At 45.3% G+C, this 17,848-nt stretch overlaps 1 protein-coding gene across 1 annotated transcript; it reads right to left on the reverse strand.

The window, feature by feature from the left end:
* Nucleotides 1-4,554: 4,554 nt before the first annotated feature.
* Nucleotides 4,555-16,921, reverse strand: prodhb (proline dehydrogenase (oxidase) 1b). The gene is made up of 14 exons (XM_062542671.1): nucleotides 16,452-16,921; nucleotides 15,424-15,632; nucleotides 13,275-13,309; nucleotides 12,995-13,144; nucleotides 12,767-12,831; nucleotides 12,521-12,637; nucleotides 12,075-12,148; nucleotides 11,749-11,830; nucleotides 11,391-11,483; nucleotides 10,975-11,121; nucleotides 8,762-8,937; nucleotides 8,280-8,378; nucleotides 7,500-7,588; nucleotides 4,555-6,314 (listed from the first exon to the last, which is right to left on the reverse strand). The coding sequence occupies exons 1-14, from the start codon at nucleotides 16,797-16,799 to the stop codon at nucleotides 6,127-6,129; spliced, it is 1,872 nt and encodes a 623-aa protein (XP_062398655.1). The 5' UTR covers nucleotides 16,800-16,921; the 3' UTR covers nucleotides 4,555-6,126.
* Nucleotides 16,922-17,848: the final 927 nt, after the last annotated feature.

Here is a 17,848-nt window from a genome sequence, read left to right on the forward strand (position 1 = left end):
CCACTCCTCACTCCTTAACTGCTTATCTGAAAGGGGAGACACATTGATCACGGGCCAACCAAATCTACCTCAAACAATTTGTGATGCTCGGTTAGCTCTGGGTAATGAAAACTGTTGAGCCATATATGTGGGTGTGTGGCTGTGAGGGTGGGGAGTGAAATTAATTGATGCAAGGGCGTGAAAAAAAAAACAAGACTTGGGTCGTTTTCTATAGATTTCTCTCATCTGTCTCTTGCTTCTTCCCTCTACCAGTGGCACCTGCTTGTATTCCTGCATGTGTGAAGCTAAAGTTGTTTTTGTTTTGCTTGTATCAATGGGAACGAAAAGGGAAAGTCAGACATGCTCCCATGTGTGGCGTGCTGCCTCTCTGAGTGAGCGTGGCATCTATCACCTCAAACAGCAAGAGAGAGAGAGAGAGAGAGAGAGAGAGAGAGAGAGAGAGAGAGAGAGAGAGAGAGAGATTTCTGCTGTTCAGACAGGTTAAACAATTCTCTCTCCAGCGGCCAAAACTATCCACAGATTTAAGAAGATAAATAAAAACCCTTAAGCCCACCTCTGTCTGAGACCTTTGTATGTCATTATCAGACAAAGGACTTGCCTACCGTACACAGAGAAATGAATATAAATGTACAGCTTTCCGCCTTAGTAGACCTATATGTTTATAGAAAAAAAAAACATGATAATTGCAATATTCTATATTACAAGATGGGGATTAAGCAGTTTACAGTCCCGGAAATGAAAGGAAATGGACGGGCCTGCGGTAGAGGCGTTATGACAGTGCTTCTGGGAAACGCATTATGAGGGCGGGAGAGGTGTTGTACTGTAGGCTACATGTGTGGGCGGAGAAGCCTCAACTTAAAGCTCCCTTGGTACACTGACCTCGAAAGTAACGACAGTGCAGTGGGATATTACATCGTCTCACGAAAGGTTTTCTAGACTCATTATTAGAATTGCTGTGAGAGAACAATACGAAAATAATGTTAAAATAATGCTGTAAGATAGTCACTAACCCTCAAGAAAAACGTGTCCTTTTTTTCCCCTCTCAAGATGATGAAGCAACTCTCTGACAACCCTTAGCAAGCCTGTGTATATTGTATAGAAATGTGATATTGCTTTCATAGCCAGACAGAGATGAGAACAATGTGCTCGAATCAGTGATACTGCTCTCCATGCTAATATTCTCTATTTTTCTTGCCTAGAGCGCCATGCGGGACAAACATCCCGCCTGACTGTGCGCGCGTGTGTGCATCTATCGCGCTCTGCAGTGAGAGAAAGGATTTCTGTCGCGTGGGATTACAGGTCAGGAAAAGCGCCATTGCCCCCTACTGGAACCTAGCGGAAATACCTTCTGGAATTCTATCTCTACCTCTGTATTTGCTCAGGCATATGACAAAAATGTGTGGGCTCTGCGGAATGAATCACTGTTTCTGTTTGGGAGTGGGAGTAGAGGCAGAGAAAAGAGGCAGACATGCTGTTGTGGAGGAAGACACACACACACACACACACACACACACACACTAGCGGATATGAAGTTGATAAAAGAAAAGGAGATATCAATGGAGATGTTTTAAGTATAACGAGGGTGAAGTAATATGGAGTGACATGGCACATTCTCATTAAGCCTGAGGTCAAATGCACAAGGCTAGAACCCTGCGTGACTCATCACTTCCTCTAAAGAAAACTCAGAAAGCTAAATAAATAAAAATGTGGGGGCTGTCATTGGTATGTTTGCCTCCACACAATTATTCACTTCGAGGTTTCTGCGGTAACCCCGAAGTCAGAGAAAATGTTTTGTCAGTTTTGAAATAAGAATGACCCCAATCCTTCCACAGCAATAGCAAGGCGAGTTTCAGCTCTGGCGTGCTTGCCAGGCCGATTCAGATGTTCCACTGCAAAGTCTGCAATAAACATTTCACAGCAGCAGTTCAGAAGTGTCTCTCATGGACTTGTGTTGTAATTCATCACATCATGTTTTTTTCACCGACATTTCAGTGAAAGAACGTATTTTTTTCTTAATCTCCTAATTATGCTTTATCATTTCCATCTGTCACACAAAGCACAACCGATGTTGCAGACGACCTCGCAGCGTGTTCTTGTAGCTGGCTGTGTCATTTCCTCTCTTTTTTTCCCTACTCCCTCAATCTCCCTACCTTCTAATCTCAGTACAAGGACCAAAGCATGACCCCTATCTAATTAATTTATCACGACTGACTGATTACTGGCTGAATGAAATTAAGCTTTCAGAACATATTTTGAAGGGTTGATGTATTTTTTTCCCCCTTCTTCCAGCCTCCCTGAGAGGAAGTCTTATGGGCAGAACAGCTCACATTCTGTCAGAAAGCAGGAGGATTTTCTTCATTAGCCAGAGCCCTCTACCTACACCCCCCCTCCCCCCCCCAAACCCACTCCCGCTCCTTCTCCATCTCCCCATGCCCCCCCCCCCCCTCTTCACAACCCACCTTTCCCTTTCCCTCTTTCATCCGAGAGCTGCTTGTGCCTTCTGAATGGACCTATCCTATTCAAAGGGAAACGGGGACACCTATCAAAGTATATAGATGAAAGCGGTCTAATGATGTATTATACATGTGCGCCGATTGAATGAAGGGGTGGGGGGGCGGGTGGGTGGAGGAGAGAGAGAGAGACAGATAGAGAAAGAAAGGAAGAAGAACAGCAGGGTTTTTTTTTTTAAGAGGTTTGCAAAAGAATGCCTGTCAATTTAGAACGACACTGCGGGAAAGGGAGTGAGATAGAGAGACGTCCCCTGTTTCCGCTCGGGTGTTCTGTTGGTATTCCTATCAGGATGGCCTCTCTTGCCACCAAATGAAAATCAAATTAAACGGGGAGGGGGAGAATAAGAAGGAAAAAAAAGGCACAGCCTCTCAGCTGAAGCATTCAAGAGAAAAGGTAATTAATTTCGGAGCGAGTGTGATGTGCGTGCGTGTGACGTCCCTCACTGCACCTCTGTCACCTTCATCTCGTCAAAAACTGCACCACGTTTCCTTCTGACTTACCTACACACACACACACACACACACACACACACACACACACACACACACACACACACACACACACACACACACACACACACACACACACACACACACACCGTATGTCCAAATAGCAATCTGTGTCATTCATCCATTACTATACTGGGAACCACATCAATGACATGCCAGTTTGTTTCATAGCCAATGAAGGCTGGCTTTGAAGCTTTTTTGCCGTTGTTTCTTGCTTTTGTTGTTGTTGTTGTTGTTTTGCTTCAAATATGGCCCTCAGCAGACCAATGAGATTAGTTACTGCGTGCAGCATCTGTTGCTTTTTGCCCACCATTTGTTCACATGTAGCTTAGAGCGGGTGGCACTGGTGCCAATACTGCAACACCGGCTCTGATGAGTGGGCCCAGCAGGACTGACCATCACATCCACAGGCCTTATAACCCCCCCCCCCCTCCCACACACACACACACACATACTCCTGTGACCCTTTCAATGCGCCAAATGACCATCACCCAACTGAAATGGCTTCTGACAGTCAACAACAGGCATCCGTGCATGGCTGTGTCACATTGCCAGAGACAATATGACCCCCACCCGCCACCCCGCCTCACCCCCGTGGAGATTAATGTGAGATTATGCCGTGGCGATGTAGCAGCAGAGTAGCAGTGTGTGTCAAGATCGCCACTTGCGTAACACAACACAGCCACAGTCACACAGCCAGACGATCGTGTGTATACACTCTGGTCGGAAATGGGCAGATTATGCCGTATTTTTTATTATTTATTTATTTATTTACGAGCATTTCCGAACAGAAAAATGCATGGCGGAGATGCGTCGGCTCCACTTAACTCCCACGCTGCGCAGTAGTTACTAATGAGACTTACGTAAGTGTGCCATCAAAGAATCAGGGCTCCTTTCTTTTATTGCCCATCCAGGGCACCCAGCTCTAGCTCTCTCCTCCCCGTCTCCAGTGCTCAGCTGTGCTGCTACTGAGACATCATGTGAGCAGTCAGCACTTTTCCACACAGCAGGCAGGCGGAGGAGGGCGGCAGGCAGAGAGAAGGCATTAATTGGATGTCTGGCTTCCATTAAATCGTAACCACAGAGCATTAGGGCCAGCAAAACGTACACTTGCAGTCCATCATGCCACAATGCAGACGCACACACACACAGACACACAGACACACAGACACACACTGCTGGGCTCATTGTAAAGGAGTAGTCTGTGTGGTTGCACAAGTTAATTTCTATTTGCATCAGAAACTACCTCTGGCTCACCTACAGTACACACATGCTTACAATGCAATACAGGCTTAGGAAGTGGAGGTTAGGTGATACATGCATGTATGTATTAAGGGGGTGGCCTGTCTTATCTGGAGTGACAGGAGTCTTACTGTTTAACCATGCGTATAACCAGGGGAGTCTTAGAACTGTATTGAACGTTACACATCCTTTTATTGTATGAAGGCATGCATGGAGACATTAATAGGAACCAGTAACTTAAGTCTGTAACCTATCTTTATTGATGTGGAAGTTCAAGGTTTATCCCAAAATAAAACTTTTCAGCTTCAATTACTGTGTGTGTGTGTGTGTGTGTGTGTGTGTGTGTGTGTGTGTGTGGCATTTTAGACAGGAATTCATAATGTGAGAAAAACATCACTTCTGATTCTGAAGAATTTCTGAGCTGGATTAAGTTAAATTTATATCCAAAAAAAACCCCATCAAATACCCTATATAATGTTTGCATTCACACATCCAAGCAAAACAACTCGATGTCTCATTCCATGATACAACCAGTGAAGAGCCATACTAAAATAGCTGTTACAGAAAGTTTTTCAATAACATCACAAAATGAAAACACAATGAATTATTCAAAACCCTTCATTTATCATTCAAAAAAAAAAAAAGGATGGGTGCAAATCCATCCGCAGTCAACTAATCTCTCTGTGTAAATTTTTACATAATATTAACATTCACATCATAAATTATTTACAAACTCTCTCTTTGCATTGTCTCTGCCAAAGCGATAATATGCTGTATAAGCACAGTGCACCCACGTGTGTGCTTGTGATACTGGGCGACACGACCAATGGCATTATATTAGACTGTATTTCCTTCAGTGCGACAAGGCACAGCTACCTCCAGGGGTCTTTACATACGGAGTGTAGTTCAGCGCGGGCAATATATATTTTATGAATAAATGTCCACCACATAAATACAACATATACGTCACACAGAGAGGCGTCGTTATCCTCGCATCCAAACTATTATAAACAGAAAGTGATATTGATGCACTTGTTTACTGCCATTTAAATCACGCTTATTTTTTTTTATTATTGTTGTTGTCCTACTTGATGATGAACCGGCCCATAAAAAAGACCAGCAGAGCTGGACCGCCTGACATTTTAGGGAGCCCTTTTGGAGTAGTAAAGATGCCTGTGTGATATATCAGCGTTGGCTGCCTGTTGGCATTGTGGGGATGCTTCTGAGCCAGAGGAAAGAGAGAAAAGAGTGGGAAAGTGAAATATGTGGATGAGACAGAGAGAAATAAAAGAGAGAGAAAGGGAGAGAGCGAGAGAGAGAGGGAAAGAAAGAGAGAGAGAGAGCGCAGGCCTAGTCAGAAAAGATAAGAGCAGGAGATGGAAAAAGTGGGGACCAAAACGTGCACAAAGAGGCAATGCTGAAGACAGGCGAGTGCTTTGAGAGTCAGAGCCCATATAGAGCTCTTATGGGAGAGGAGGTGGGAGGCTGAAGAGGGGGAAATGAAACGATGAGAGAGGGAGGATGTTCAGGGGCCGACAGAAAATAAAGCCATACAAAGGAAGCGCTGACAGAAAAAAAAGAAGAAGAGCAAAAAGGATTGCGTGAAGAGAGAAGACAACAGGAGAGAGAGAGAGAGAGAGAAAGAGGAGAGAGGTGCTGTACAGGAGTGTTAACGGAGACGGAAAGAAACAGAGAGCAGCTGGAAAAAAACGAGGGGGTTGCAGAGACTGCTGCCGGAGAAAAGTGAGATAGTGACAAGGCAGACAGCAGGCATGCTGAGAAAGAGAAACAGTCTCTGTCTGTCTGTCTGTGTGTGTGTGTGTGTGTGTGTGTGTGTGTGTGTGTGTGTGTGTGTGTGTTGTCCTCAGGCTGGCGTGTAGAAGACCTCTCCGCTGGTCATCCGCCTGACCAGCTCCTTCCAGAGCAGGTCGCGCTCCCCCTGCGCCCCCTTCATGAAGCCGCGGTTCTCCTGGGCCCGCCGCACCAGGTACGGGATCACCTCGCTGACCGGCCCGTACGGCACATACTTGTACACGGGGAAGCCCGCCTGGCCTACAGAGACCGAGAGAAGGAGACAGAGAGGATGTGTGAGTGAGTGAGACAGAGAGAGAGAGAGAGAGAGAGAGAGAGAGAGACAGAGAGAGAGTGACAGAGAGAGAGAGAGTGACAGAGAGAGAGGTGGAGAGATGGAGGCAGGGAGGTTGCTACACTTATCACAGATAGACTGTTAAGAGTAATGGGATACCTCATTCACCTGCCAGACCAAGAGAGTGGGGGAGAGGGAGACAGAGAGAGAGAGAGAGAGAAAAAGAAAGAAAGGGAAAGAAGAAAGAGAGAGAGGGACAGGAAGAGAGAGGGGGGGCTGAGAAGCTGATTTAGAGAGGAGAAGAATGGGAGAAATAAAAGGATGTTTCTTGGGGCAGGATGACCTTAAAGAGGCTGCGAGGGGGCCCAACCCATTAGCTGCGAAATGTTTTTTTTTCCGCACACAGCTCACGGGGAATGAACAGAGGAACAGGAGGCAGAGAAGGAAAAGAAGAAAAGTCAACTCTAAACAGAAAGACAGAGAGAGAAAGACAGACACAGAGAAATTGAGAGAGAGAGAGAGAAAATGAGATAGAGCGAGTCACTTTTTCTGTTTTTCCTCCTTTTTTCCCCCTCTCTCAAAAGCGCGTCATCATGAGACGCTTGCGTTTGGTGGCAAAAGACACCTGTGCCGAGATAATGGTGATTTAGGTGTCAGTCAGCCCACGGGAGCGGACGGGGAGCTCCTACTGAGCGTGTGCGGCGTGGCGCGGCGCTGCCACCACATCAGTATGCACCGCACCATGCCTTAAGCTCTGGCACGCTCACACACTCCCCATATGCACACAGACAACCTCAGATGGGGACAGAGCACTGAGGATAAACGACAGACAGAGAAGGGGGGGGGGGGGGGGGGGTGAGGAGAGTGAGAGAAAGCCGGGGGAGAGGGGGGGGTGAGGAGAGAGAGAGGGGGGTGAGGAGAGAGAGGGAGAGGAGAGCGAGGGGTTCAGGAGAGAGAAAAGAGAGGAGAAGAGTGAAGAAGAGAAAGAGATATGGTAATGGAGAGAACAGAGGAGAAAGAGAAGAAAAAAGAAGAGGGCAAGAAAAAGAGAAAGAGAAAGAGAAGAGAAGAGAAGAGAGGTGAAGAGAAGGGGATATGGTTGCTCCAGTGCTACTACTTGCTCTTCCATCTGGTCTGGTTGATGTCCTTACCCAGGGGGAAGCTGATCTGATCACACATGCCCAGGAGTTGGCCAAAGTACACCTTCTTGTCCGTCGGCGCCAGCTCCAATTCGTTCATCCTGTTTAACAGGCACACACAAATGACAAGACAGACAGACAGACAGACAGACAGACAGACGGATCAGTGCTATTACAAATGCAGTGCATATCAGGAGCTCACACACTGCACAAACGGATAGCCAGGGCTAAGACACTGACACATTCTCAATGCTATCTTGAAAAGGCTCGCGAGAATCACGCTGAGGCAGGCAGGCAGCTATCCGAGACATCTCTCTAATGAGATTCCCTCTGATGACTCACTCGCTTTGTGATATTAAGCTTTTCAGGTGGCTGCCGTGTGTCTAGCACATTCATGTATGAAATCAAAATTCACCAATCAGTATACGCATATGAAAGCGTTCATTTATGATTGTTAGTATGCGCTGGGAGCACGGGCGCACTCCGGAACCATTCTGTATTGTTAAAGGTTCCACGAATAGCCAGATGAAGCATCCCTTCCCGGAAAGCACTTTGAAATTTCCACCTCTGAAGAATTCTTTGCAGCCTAGGCTAGCCAACACACCCGCCCACCCAGCCAGCTCCTTCTATCAGCACATGTGTGTGTGCGTGTGTGTGTGTGCGTGTGTGTGTGTGTGTGTGTGTGTGTGTGTGTGTGTGTGAGGCTGAGTGAATATGTGTGTGTTTAGTAGCGAATCTGCAGCCTGCACACGTGTTGGTCTCTGACTGTGAGCCGCTGAAGGCGAGCCGTACCTCCTGAGGGTGAACTTGACCGTGTCCAAATTGTGCGAGGCCACCATGACGTTAGCGCTTCTGCTGTTGCCAATCTCCTCCAGCACATAGTCCAGACACCTATAGGGGGTTAAGACAGCAGGAGGCTTGACATTCAAGTCAGCCCCTTATATCGATTCACAAACCGTCGCTTCAAAGGCTTATTGAAAGCCATTCTGTGCATCAGATATGTGTGTTTTAAGCATCCATTTCTTCTTGAATGCATCATAGATTCTACTCTGTAAAAGGGAGCAGCAATACTCTGTTGGTTTCATCTGCTAGTTTTGTACTGCCTGGTTTTATCCAGTTCAGAAAGAGGAAGATTGATTTTATCTTATGAATGGCCTGGTGCAGTCTGTGTACTTTTATAAAAACCCGTCTGTCTGTGGAATCATGAGTGTTTTGATGACACAAAAATAGCTATTCAGAGGTAAACATGAAAGATAATGGAGAGTGTGTCTCACTTGTGGTACATCTGGTTGGTGGACTCATAGTCGGGGTTGATGGGGTCCTCGTAGCCGATCTCTTCAGCCCTGCTTCTCTCCTGGTACATGTACGCGCCCCGCACTAGCTTGGCACCAAAGTACCAGCCCTCGCGTCTCGACAGCTCCACGTCCATAGACACATTATCAAAGGCTTCCTGAGCGAGACAGGGTAAGAAAAGGAGAGAGAGAGAGAGTGAAAGAGAGAATGAGTGAGTGAGTGAGTTTGAGAGAGAGAGAGAGAGAGAGAGACAGAGAGAGAGAAAGAAAGAAGAAAATAGAGCCCCAAATGGAGGCAAAGTTGTGTCTGTCTGCTGGGACTAAGCTCTTTTGTCAGAATTATAAAAAAGCGAGATTCGTCATCTTGCACACTGCAGACGAGTGAATCACGACATGTCACGACTGAGGTCAGACTTTTAATTGCTTCAGGGAACATCATTACGGAAAAATGCCTTCATTCACACTGCGAATGTGAATGTGAACTTGGAATAAATACCCTCACACTCATTATCAAATATGTTCCGACCTCTCAGTGAAAGTGTTCGACTAGACTGGGTCATTAAAACCCTCCCCTGTTAGATAATGAATGGGAGGACAAAGCTTGACTGGCAGAGTGATAGATAGACCTGTGTGGAGATCATCCATATTCTTCAAATGGACACCATAGACGCAAGCAAACATTTTCTTCATAAACCCAGCAGAAATAATGCCTTGTTTACATCTCAGGCATGAGTAGTACGTATATTTTCCCAACGGCCAACACAATTTATAAATGATTATTTCAATAATCATTTATAATAATTAATTATCATTATTAAGCAACTGACACAACTATGAGTCCGTCAATCTTCTCATGTCTCTTGCACATCATTGCCTGCACATCAGTCACAATGCCAAACACTTTCATCATTCATCTTCAAGAGCCATCACTCCGACTCTCTCCGGTGTTTTTCAAACTACTCAGTGTACAACTGAGAATGCCACATGCATTCTAAAAACAAAAACAGGCCGTTCCCTCGAGGAAGATTAAAAACGGTCGACATTTCTAATGGAGTGACTGCTGCCATAAGCTCGTGGCCTGGCCTCCTCCAACATGGCTGGGCTGTGTCTGTGTCACTAATGTGTTGCTCCAGCAGCTCAGGCAGAAAATGACACCTGAGGCTCGCCTGTGCGGCACGACTCGCTCCTGTACGCAAATTAAAAGAAGAAGGGGGGAAAAAAAGAAGTCACGGCAAGCATTTAAATGCCCTATGTTACCAAAATGCAATTACTGTGCACATCAGGCCATGACTGTGTTGTAATTGAAATAAAAAATGTAAGGCCTTATCTTAGGTGTTCTATCAAATGTCATATTTTTAAGCTCCTCAGTAGTCTGAGCTACAAGCTGTGATGTGTATGTTTTCATGAGTTTCAGTCCTTCCACCAATGCTTGTCCAACAACATCTGCACTACATATTCTGAAAATAAATAATTAGGCAGTTAGAGGGAGAAAAACAATGTCTATGCAGAGCCGGTGTTTACCTTGATCAAATTCCTATCATCAAAACAGTAACCAAAACAAACATGCAAGATCATAATCACAACAGCCTATTCTCTGTGACTCACTGTCACACATTACCAGTGAGATCTAAAGCCTGACTGGTTGCAATTCATAGCAGTTCCTGACAAAGTCAATCAGGGAAGCTTGTGCACGCTATGCTAGAGTGGCGAAATGGCAATAGCTGATACCACGAGTACAACGATAACAGGGCCAAGTGCAATTAACAGAAGTGTGAGTAATTGTTCTGTACATGATTGATACTGTATGAACCAAATTAGCAGCCTGATCCATAGTATCAAAACACCTCAGCGAAAAGTTGACCAGCTGACATCTGGTACCAAAACAATGTGGCTAATTTCCATGACCTGTAAGATTTATAAATAGTAGCTAAAAGCCAAAACATGGTCACTTTTGTCCTCTGAACATATGTTGTAAATTTATGAACAGTTTTCTGATGTCTTTCAAATACTGTGGCCTCCCGTGGCTAAGCCCATTACTCAGCGTTCACACACACACACGCACGCACACGCACACGCACGCACATGCACACGCACACATGCACACGCACACGCACACGCACACGCACACACGCACGCACACACTCACACACACACACACCCACACACACAAAAGCCACTGAGGAGCCGAGGCTGACCTTTAGGTAGCACTGGTAAGTGTTGAAGATGACGGGGCTCTCTCTGTTGAAGATCCTCTGCATCTCCAGGGTCAGGCGGCTGATGGCCGGCTGGAAGTACGTCTGCTCGGCGTCCACCATCAGCCTCACGTTATTCTCCACGGCATGCTGCAGCACAGCAAAACAAATCTGTTGACACAACATGCCTCTCCGCCCACCCACCCACCCCCCCACCCCCCCACGAGAGCCCTCATCCGTGGGCAGCCTCATGGGCGGACAACATCAAAGGTGTCCTGCTCGTCCTCCCTTTCTTGATGGCCTTTGGAGGGGTCTCAGCTGAGCGCCACACAGATAATGGCTTAGAAAAGTCACTGCGTGCGTGACCCTGGCTTACTCGCTCGCTCGCTCGCTCGCTCAACCCCCGCTCGTCGCCGTACCTTGGCTAAGACGTCCATCCTCTGCAGCATCCTCTTCATCTGCTCCTCCTCTTCCTCGGTAAACTTGTTCAGGAGCGGTTCCAGCTGACCTGTCTGGTCAAACAAGCAGAAACACACGCTGAAGCAGCACGATAAGCTGAGCTGCGGCGCCGGCTGCCGTGCAATTTGTTAACATCCGACTTTAAGCACACACACGCGCGCGACGCGTGCTTTGGCAACAAAATGAATAGCCAATCTTATCTATTTAATTACGGACATCACTAAAATGTGTAGAGAGTTACGGGACTATTTAGATAAAGACGATCAATATAGCCCCTTCATTATCTCCACTTAAAATATCCAAACCCACTTTACCTACCTCAAGGTTTGGAACAACGAGAAGATTGGAAATCCTTGTTCTGTCATCTATCAAGCTGTTCCAGTCCAGCAGGTCAATGGTTCTGTTGGAATAAAAACAATGTTTGTTTACTCTGCTCAGTAAAATGGGCAGATATAAGACAACAGGCTCATCAATAATATGACATTTAGAGTATTGCAAAAGAAAATCTATTTGTCAGTGAGTTTGTGAAAGATCATTTATCATTCTGAAGCATTACACAAATTTCACCCAGAGCATGGTGCTTTTAAGACACCATGATATCTGCGATATAAGATATATGGAATATTATTTTTTTTTTCTTTTACCCAGACGAGCCGATTTTCTCTCCTGTGAACCAGCTTTGAAAGTCACCCTGGGCACCGAGCTTCTCCAAATATGCCTGCAACATAAGTGACGTAGCAGTAATGTACCAGACTTCACCCGCTGATAAATAAATCAGGAAAAAATCACAGTGACACAAATGATTAAATCATACTGTACTGTACATGATGCGTTTTACATCTCTGAAGCTCAGAGACTCATAGCTGTATTGGTCACAGAGTATTTTAAAGAGTGTGTATAGTGTAGTATGTTCTATACAAGTAAAAAATGAGCTTGAGTAGCCAAATGTACTAAATTGACTTGTCTTATGCTAATGAAGAGCATGTTGATTAATGTAAAGTGTCCCTTTAAAAGAAACAAACAAACAAACAAACAAGGACCTTAATCAAATAAACTGCAATGTAAGGCTATACTGTATTACATGTAATACCTGCAACTTCCCCAGATCGAGTTTCTGTTCCAGCACGTCCACACCTTCCATTCCCTGTTTGGCAGCTAGGAAATTGAAGAAGCACCTCCACTTCACAAGGACCTCTGAGAACTGAAGCTGCATTGACACACATACCGGATTGGAATTGAGCGACTGAATGTGTGTGTGTGTGGAGTGGCCTTTGCATAAATAGGTCTTTTTGGAAATGAGCCTCAATCACTGTAGAATGAACCGTATCAATCTCACCAAGAACTGCGGCCGCCCCAGAGCTGTCATCTTGATGGCGGAGAAACCGTCTTCAGAACTCCCTCCTATTGCCATTTCACAGGAGAGATGGAAAGGACAGCTTTAAAGGCCGGGGCTCTTCTTTGAACCTGTACTCTTTCTAAAACTGGCTTAAGACCCCCCCCCCCTGAGTCCACCCCTCCCCACCCCCTATATTATGGGCTGGATATTCATACGCTCCCTGTTCACCTGAAGCTTTGATGCACTTGAGGAAAGTCTCCATGTGTTGGTCACATTTGGCCTCGTCAGCATAAAAGTAGGTGCGTGCACCGGTCACGCCTCCCCTGCGGTCTCCAAACTGTCGGTGGGCCTTGTACTTATTCTCACGCAGGTTCTCCCCTTCATTGCCCAAAAATGCAAGAGTAACGGTATCCATTAACAACACAAAACAACAGCAAACAAACAAACAGAACACACACCAATCAAATAGAACACGGAACAGATGACATTCAAGGAGGCTGATTTCTACCTGGGCTCTCTTTCTCTGCAGCAGACACACATGACCTTCAAGAGAGAAGCAAACAAACCAGAGATTAAAATCAGGGCTCTACTACAGTATTTACACATTCCTATGACTTCCGACAGTTAACAGGGGCTTGCGTAATGTTTTTGTCATGCAGATATTTGTTGAGTTAAAGGTGAAAATAAAGTCATTCAATACTCTGCTCAGATGACAGATTAGACTAGCAGACAGTTCTATAAATAGCCTCATTCTAAAAATGGGTGCTCCCGAAGCCCTCGAAGGTTATGACATCATACGACCAGCACAAAAACACCATGTTCAATACTCAATACACAAAGGTGTATGTATGATGTGACCTATTGAAAGGGCAGGATTCTATGTGACAGCCTGGATCTGTTTCACGAGATCACGAGGTCCGGCACGCTGTCACACGACACCCACTATCCCCGCGTCAATGTCACCGCACACTTCACAAGAGCCGTGCATCGCCACCTCCCACAACCACTCACTGGTCAGACAAGGCTTTGACGTCTACAGACTCGGGCCTGGCTGGCCAGCTGGTTATTATTAGAGAAAAATAGGGAGGGAGAGAGGGAGAGAGAGAGAGAATTAGGGAGGGAGAGAGAGAGAGTGTTAGCGTGAGGTGTACCCTTGAGGTCATGGGAGAACACACGCAAATTATGCCTGCTCTCAAGTGCTAAATTATTTCCTCCCTGCATCATGAGCACCTTGGACAGAATGTAAGACCTCCTTGAGAATGCACGACAGGGAGACCTTGCGCCTTCTCTGTTTACCGTTTCCACAACGCCAAGTCGCACATATTACAGTAATGGACTCATTATACAGCCCGTGCTAGCATAAAGCAGCACTTGAGCGGCACAGAATGCCTGAACAATATTGTTATGACATCCATGGGGGGAATATATGATGCATGACCGGTTGAAACCGCAGCACTCCCATACACAAGGTGGAAAAGGAAAGGGCCTTTTATTTGTTGATGATCAGGTTCTGCTCTGTCTCTCTCTCTCTCTCTCTCTCTCTCTCTCTCTCTCTCTCTCTCTCTCTCTCTCTCTCTCTCTCTCTCAGGCTAGGTAACAAAAAAATAGGTTTCCAGTAATTGACTCGAGTTGGTCACTTCGGGAGGGTGGCACTTTTTCTGGGCGAGTGCTCAGATGGGGTTATGGCACTTCTCGAAGATAAGCAAGCTGCCAGAAACCTTCCAGGGCCTGATTTGTCCCCCCCACCCCCCCTAGTGTCCTGATGTAACCTCTCTCTCACTGAAAAGGGGCCTCTTTCTTTTTTTCTGTTCCTCAATCTAAATAGAATGAAATGTTTCACTGCTTATTGCAATTTTTAAACATCATTTCTCCGACTATTTTACAATTAAAAGAATATTTTGTGTCTCTAAAATAGAAGAAGGAATTCTGATGGTATTACAATAGAGAAATGATATTAGTACTGAGAAGAATACTCTCAGATTATTACAATGCTACAAGAGAAGAACACACATATAAAAATAAAAGCTCCAAAAGAAAATAAAACAAATACCTAAAATGCTCTTTTAGAGAATAAAGGGAAGGCCTCTCACAAAGATTATGATCATGTCGTCTAAAACAAGTGCTATCCTGCTGTCCATTTATACAAGACTAGTCAGAGTATCTGACTCATGTGGCTTATTACAAAACGCCAAACAACCGACTGTTTTAACAGCTGCACAGTCATCCAATCAGACTCGGGGGGCCTTTACCGCATCCACCAATAATCTGCGAGCACACTGTTTACATTCTGAACTGCAGATCAAATTAAGATCTATTTCTGATTACTTCAAACATGGAGAGATTTATAGTGTGGCAAATACTTCTGGTTAAATGTGCATGCATTAAAGGTCTGCATTAGCCGCTGCTACATATTTCCGGAATGGAATACACTGCCGGGACCATGATTTGCCTGGAAAGAGGGGCTGCCTGTGTACCACTGCAAATAGAATCCATGTCTCAAAGTTATGCTTTCAATTGATCACATATGGCTGCCTGAGGAGGAGACCGACACACCACCCGTACCCGACGCTACTGAACGTTTCTGCTCTGCTTGTCACATGCCAAGCCCGCTCCAGGGCTGTGTTTGGAGGTTTTGTTTGGATTGGGTGCTTGCTTACTCCATCTCTTTGTTTTCAGCCTCCTCCTTTGTCAAGTCCTCCTCCACGCTGTAGTCCAAGACGGCTCCCACTCCATAGGCTTGGTTCTTCCGGACCAGGGGTTTGATCGCCTGGTGGTCTTCCCCGGCCACAAACTGCCCGTAAAAAGTCATCTTCATGAGTCGCTCAAATGTCTTCTGACCCAGGATCTTCTTACTGAGATCCATAATCTGCGAAAACAAAACTGAGACTATAGTTACAGCTGAATTAAAAGCAGCCACTGAGGCTTTGCTTTACATCATGCTTTGCTTACAATAAGAGGATCCTGTGCTTCAGCTTGGCAGGAATGTGCTCATATCAAATGAAGCATTTCCCCACCTTTAAATCAAAATGTCATGCTTTCAGTGTCTAATGGCATTCAATATCTGATCCCTGAGACTTGCATTGGGTGCCCTTTGCTCCTATCCTCTTCAAATGTAAAGCATTATGTTGTATCAAATGGTATCTACCTGTCCCCCTTTGACTTTAGAAACACACACACACACACACACACACACACACACACACACACACACACATACACACACACACACACACACACACACACACACACACACACAGTGTTCTTTCTTTTGAGTTAGCAGTAATCTGACACAATAGGCCTGACAGTAACAAAAGGTGCCAGGACAGACCATCACCGGGACAAAGAGAGTTCTAACTGCAGAAGTAATTCCAAACTCTCTGCTGACCATAGGTGATGTAACTGGACACCTCACATGATTGGAGACAGTAATACCATGGAGAGAATGACGCACAGATCACAAATGACTTTCAGTTATCATTCATATTATTCCTTTCATGGTTTATTTTGATATGAATTATAAATTACGAACCCATAGGCTAATAGGCCTTTCTTTTATAAGAATGTTCAATATTAAACAGGAATAGGCTACTAACATTTTCCCCGAAAATAAAGAGGATTAACCTTTTGTTAAATCATTTCAGCGTGATTTTTGAACACACAGCACACCAGCACAGCACGCACATACCTCCTTGTTCTTATCAACCAGGAGGTCATAGGAGCAGAGTTTGAACACAACCAAACTTCTGAGTAATTCACCCGTGTCTTTGCTCTTGTATGCTTCTTTGGTCTGATTAAAATCAATTGAGATCTTGTTTTTGCTGGTGCCATGCGTCCTGCTCTGCTGGATGAGATCTGCGTGGACGTCGGTTTTGGGCACTGCGCCGTCGATATCTGTTGACTCTTCTGAACTCTGGTTCCGTTGCGTGGAAGCAACTGTGGATCCTAATCGTCGGCCGGACACGGCGGATATATTTCTAAGGTTCACGTCTAAACCGGCTCGCGCGAAAACAGGCACTGCTTTGGCGTAAGACATAACTTTTAAGGTATAGCAGCTTGACACTCCTACTATTAGTGCTTAAGCATTCGTTGTAGTTAGGAGGTGCGGCGCCCTGTGTTTATACATCACCTGCCAAGACCGCCAACGTGATCACACAACGTGAGCGCTGGGTTGGCTAGGATTCTATGACGCTTGACTTTGATAAGGTAACATTATGCCATCAGTTCTTCCATTCGAATTCGGGCGCGCTTACATAGGCAACTGCGTTGATACAAGGATACAAACAAGGAAGTTTATTTGTCACATGCATAAATGGCCAGATCCTTCCCTTATTATGCACATAGACCATAGATATACTGTACGATGATATTGACACGTGCATCACTTTCCAACACATTGTCGTCTTATTGATTATTGTTACAAAAACAAGTAGCCTATGATATCAAGATTAACTCCCAGTCTCCCACCGACATATTCTCTTGTTTTGGGGTGGCGGTTGCGATCCATACAGACAAGGGAGTGGACTTCTCCATTAGGGACAAATAATAGTCAAAGAACTCAAGTCATATCAAACATTAATGTATGCTATTTGGGAGATGTCATTCACGCTATGAGGATGACATACCATGATATTCAGCGGCCTATTTGAAGCCTTGTGTATCTCTTAACAATGGAAACGATAAACAATCTGATGTTTTACATGATAGAAACGTTGAACCGGGACTACAGTCCTGTCCATCATGACCACATGTTATACGTCAACGAGGGTTTGAAAGTTCACTCAAGGAGACAGAGGGGGGAGCCGTTGTCTTCCTAATCATTTGCATTTTATGTTACCTTTGAGGCCTGTCTGGCTTAATAGTCATATTCCTGAATCACTTTGGATGAGACAAATATACGTGTACTTGTACAGTGTACATTTTTCCTCACAACAGATTTTTGAACAGTCTTTGTTTAACTGTGGGCTTATGTTTTGGGTATGATGGAGTTTTGAGTAGGGGGGGAAGAAGGAAAAGAAGCGTCTTTTCTGTGGCACACCCACCCTGTAGCGGTCGTCCAGTGACTTCTATCAGACCGAGAAATCA

Source organism: Sardina pilchardus, chromosome 8 (genome assembly GCF_963854185.1).
Source record: "Sardina pilchardus chromosome 8, fSarPil1.1, whole genome shotgun sequence".
Taxonomy (NCBI): domain Eukaryota; kingdom Metazoa; phylum Chordata; class Actinopteri; order Clupeiformes; family Clupeidae; genus Sardina; species Sardina pilchardus.